The 4,372-nt window shown below is 38.5% G+C and overlaps 1 protein-coding gene across 1 annotated transcript in view; it reads left to right on the top strand.

Moving 5' to 3' along the window:
* The first annotated feature begins 2,401 nt into the window (after window positions 1-2,401).
* SLC38A11 (solute carrier family 38, member 11) overlaps window positions 2,402-4,372 on the top strand; it is a 24,099-nt gene continuing 22,128 nt past the window's right edge. The window contains exons 1-2 of the mRNA XM_009325393.1: window positions 2,402-2,513; window positions 2,935-3,009. Coding sequence (XP_009323668.1) covers window positions 2,949-3,009 — 61 coding nt within the window. The 5' untranslated portion in view covers window positions 2,402-2,513; window positions 2,935-2,948. The remainder of the gene's footprint in view (window positions 2,514-2,934; window positions 3,010-4,372) is intronic.

Genomic DNA, 4,372 nt, shown 5'->3' with positions numbered 1-4,372 from the left:
TCAACCTGACTTCTCTTTACTTTCCTCGGCCTGTCGCCGCGGGGCGTTGGGAGGGTTTGGGGGGGTGTGAGCGTTTGAGAGAGCACTACGGCCGGTTTTGGCCGGCTTTATAGCGACCAGCTGCGTGAAGCATCCCGGGCGGGTCGGTGCTTCAGTCCGGCTCCCCGGCTGTGCTGACAAGCTGACAGCAGCTACGGCTTTTTAATCTCCGTTCAGTTTCTCCCTAATTTGTATGAGGAAGAAAGACTCACAGGTACCATGCAGGGGAAAAAATGCAATCTGAGGGGCCTTATTCTTGTGAGGTAGGGGAACTGTGGCTGCTTAGCACAGCTAAAATTAAGTCTTGCTTGAGGACCAGAACTTGAGCACCCTACCTCCTGGTGGGCCCGCTGCTACAGTACGATAGCGGGTAGCCCTGGCTGTCTCATGGCCTGCAGCTGGTCCCTGGGAGAGGACCTTACGAGAGGCAAATGCATCCCATCCCATTCACCTCTTCTGCAGCCTTCCACAACAGGCATTCCCTCCCCTGTCTGCAGTGCCAGTGCACCTTCAAGAGCACGAGTCTTCTTCACACAGGAGCCATTTCACTGGTGTCACAATTTCCACTGCCTTCCTTGTCCTTTTTCCCGACTCAAATGTGTCTGTTCCAAGTGGGGAAGGGAACAGCGTTCACAACAGAGTCTTTGAGCTGTACGATGCACATTGTGTTCATTTTCTTGTAACAACTGAAAAGAGGGAACTGGACTGTTCTAGTTCAGTGCAATTTCATGCGTACTGTGCTGTAAGTAGCAGAGAACATTAAAATTTCAGGAGAGAATGACAGTGATGCTTCTGCTGCTCAAACCAGTGGTGAAATAAAATGTAGCACCTGTAAGTCTAGATGAGAAACAGCTGAGGGAGAATGTTACCTATAAAACTGCATGTGATATGGAGAAGACAAGTAGGAAACAGTGGTTGGTTTGTCTGTGATGATACAAAAATTTTTAGGACACCAAGTGGAAATATTTAATGCTAGATTCAGAACAAAGAAGAGTGCCTGTCTCTTCATATGATGTATAATTAAGATGTGGCATTCATTGCTACGTGACATTGCAGATGCTAAAAAATATACATGGCTTCAGAAAAGGGGCAAATTCAAGGAGCAATCCATTAAGGGATGTGATGCACCAAGAGCATATCTGCTTTGGGAAGTCTGGGATATGCAAACCGATGAAAGCTGGGACAGGAAAGTTATTTGCTAACTATCTATTTTTCATGTTCTTATACTCTTCCCTAGGCACCTTCCTTGGCTACACGCAGAAATGGGATACCAGGTTATACTGGCCTTTGTTCTGAGCCAGTGTTACTCTTCCTATGTTAGTACTGCTTAAGGATTAAAGGTTCCAATTAAATATGTAGCCCTCCTTGAGGTACTCTTATGCTTGTCAGCTTATACCACTATCTACAGATGACTTAGATTTATCAGTCATTTAATTTTTTTCCAGGAGTATTAGTGACAAGCATCTGAGTTTGTACTACCTGCTATATATGTTAAATAGGGTCCTGCATCCATGAAATAGTGGTTTTATTTTCATGGTAAGTACACAATATTTTGCTTTTGTCAAACGCAGGTGGGCATTTTCTTCATTAAATGCATGTTCCTCTTTTGAATTTCACGATTTCATTTAAAATACTGGCCTTCTAATGAACGATTCTAAAATGTTCTCTGACAGCAGAGAGGTGATCTGAAGCGAGGGCCACTGCATGCTTATGAAGAAGTGCTTTTTGAAGATAAGAACTTGAATTTTTGAAGCTACTGGCTACAAATTGTGATTTGAACTTTGGTTTGTACCAGACCTTCCCACAGAAACTTTCTGGGACTAGCCAATTTTATAGTGTTTTTAACTATTCATAATGAACTAAACTATTGGATAATGCAGGAATATTTAAAGTGCTGGATAAAACCTTGAATTAGAGCATCTTCAGATGTTGGCATACTTTACTAGTAACTCTTCAAATTTATTTCATTCCCCTGATTCAGGGGCCTATTTTTACTGACCAGTCGTATTAGCCCAAATGTTTTCAGCAATACTTGATTCACATTTCTGCCTTTGGAACATGACTAAAAAGCTCTTTGTTTCACAGCCTACCTCTGAGTTTATATACATTTCTGTCCTTCCACTTTTTTTTTCAGAGAAGAATTAATTACAGGAGATTATGGGTCAGACTTATAGAGGAATTAGATGCCTAATGCCCCTTTGATTTCTCACTGAAAAAAATGGGATTTAATTATCAAAATACCTTTACAAATCTGAGTCTGTGACAAGTTTTTTTGATCTTGAATAGACTATGTGTAAAATCCTTGTTGTCACCTATTTTTCTCATGTATAATGTTGTTATTGTCTTCCTGAAATAGGTAGAAACAGATGACCAAACAGCCCTCGTTAGTAAGCCCAGGAATAAAGGAGGAAACAGTGATCTGGCATCAGCTGGATTTAACATTATCAACTCTATCATAGGATCAGGCATTATAGGTAAGTATACTTTTCTTCATTATCCTGTGTTCAGCCTTGTTTATACATGCATGACTATCCAGTTTGGAGAATAACACTGTCTTCTGACTTTCTGCTGCTGTTCCTAAAGACTTTTCTCTATTTTTATTTGCTTACTATGCAAAAATGCAGAGGTGTCAGCTGAGATCACGTCTTACAGTGATAAATACTACCCTACAGCCTCTTTGCCATAATGATCAGAGAGAACTGATTGAAGTTCAGTCAGCACTTGCCCACACCTAGGCAACGCTTTGTCCACTAAAAATGACCTTTCTGAGGTTATTAAGCATGCTGGTCTAATTTGGGAGATTAATAGCATTTTTTTAAATCTGAATATTTCTTTGTTTGTCACAAATAGTATTCAGAAAGGTTCTTCTATAATCTTTCCTTTTCTTATTTATAGGATTGCCATATTCAATGAAGGAAGCTGGTTTTCCACTAGGAGTTCTGCTTTTATTTGGGGTTGCCTATATCACAGGTACTCTAAAAGCAGTTTCTGTTGTAAAGTGAAAATTAGTCTTGTAACATTTAGCTGATCTTGAGCTTAATGATACCTTAAACAAGTATATCTATGACAATAAAAACGACAAATTTTTTCCTTACCTCACTAATCCCTTCAGCAGATTAGTAGAAGTAGAGAATTATACTGTACAACATATAAAGTTGCTTTTTGTGTGCATTTTATTTTCGTAAAGCCTAGTTTCTTAGACTAGGTGTCAAGGTGACATTTGGAAGAATAGCTCTTATTTGTGCCTCATAATCACCTGTTTTAGTCCACTGTTTTTACCCTAATTAAGAGACTGATCCTTGAGTGGGTTGTATATCACTTTTTTAAAATGTACCACAGAATGAAAACCTTTGGTTGTACTACGATTTTGAATTTTTTATTTAATTATTATTCATTTTTAAAAAAATGGATTTACCTTCAAAAAGGGACAAGTTTTGAAATCACATGGTAAACAAACATAAGTAAATCCATTGGCATCAAAGGAGAATTTTTGTAAAGACACTGTGGATTCAGGTCTTAAAACGACAAACCAAGTCAACATGAATGGCACAAATTCTGTTACCCGTATGCTAAGCAGCAGTAGTTGCTTTTCATTGCTTAAAATATTATTTTAGGGTCTGCATAAATGATTGAGGTTTGACTGGAGAGCAATTTAACATAAGGAATATGTTCCTTATGAATGGAAAATTTTCTCTATGGCTGATGGCAAAATACATTAATGAAATCATTTCATAAACATAGCTCAGAAATTTCAGTTACTTTTCTGTTGGAAATCTGATTTGTCCTTTGCATTTCTAAGTGTTTTGAAGACTTTATAGCCATAGGCCCGGAACCTGTGAATTAGACTCAGCATTTTATTATGTTAAAGATGTGGCTCAATATATCTTGCACAGCAAATTATAACTATAGTTACAACTTTTTGACTTGTAGCATTTGAAGTACAGGCTAAGTATGTAACATTAACATTTATTTTCCATAGTTTTTACTGAATAATTGGCAAATAGCTGTTATTTAGTAATTCTCACTGTATTTAATTTTGGGGGATGTTTTTGTATTATATTGGGTGTAGTCCTAGGTTGAGAGATAAATACAATTTTAGGTCACTTAACGATAAATCTTTTTCAAGTTTTGTGGGTCTAAGATCCCTTGCTATGAAGACTTAATATTTCTTGTACAAGATCAGCTCAGTATGCAACATAGAATCATAGAATAGTTTGGGTTGGAAGGGACTTCAAAAGGTCATCTAGTCCAACCCCCCTGCCGTGGGCAGGGACATCTTCAACTAGATCAGGTTGCTCAGAGCCCCATCCAACCTGACCTTGAATGCTTCCAG

The sequence above is a fragment of the Pygoscelis adeliae genome, unplaced genomic scaffold (genome assembly GCF_000699105.1).
Source record: "Pygoscelis adeliae isolate BGI_AS28 unplaced genomic scaffold, ASM69910v1 Scaffold106, whole genome shotgun sequence".
Lineage (NCBI taxonomy): Eukaryota > Metazoa > Chordata > Aves > Sphenisciformes > Spheniscidae > Pygoscelis > Pygoscelis adeliae.
The sequence above is the reverse complement of the archived record's forward strand: the minus strand, read 5'-3'. Positions and strand labels throughout refer to the sequence as shown.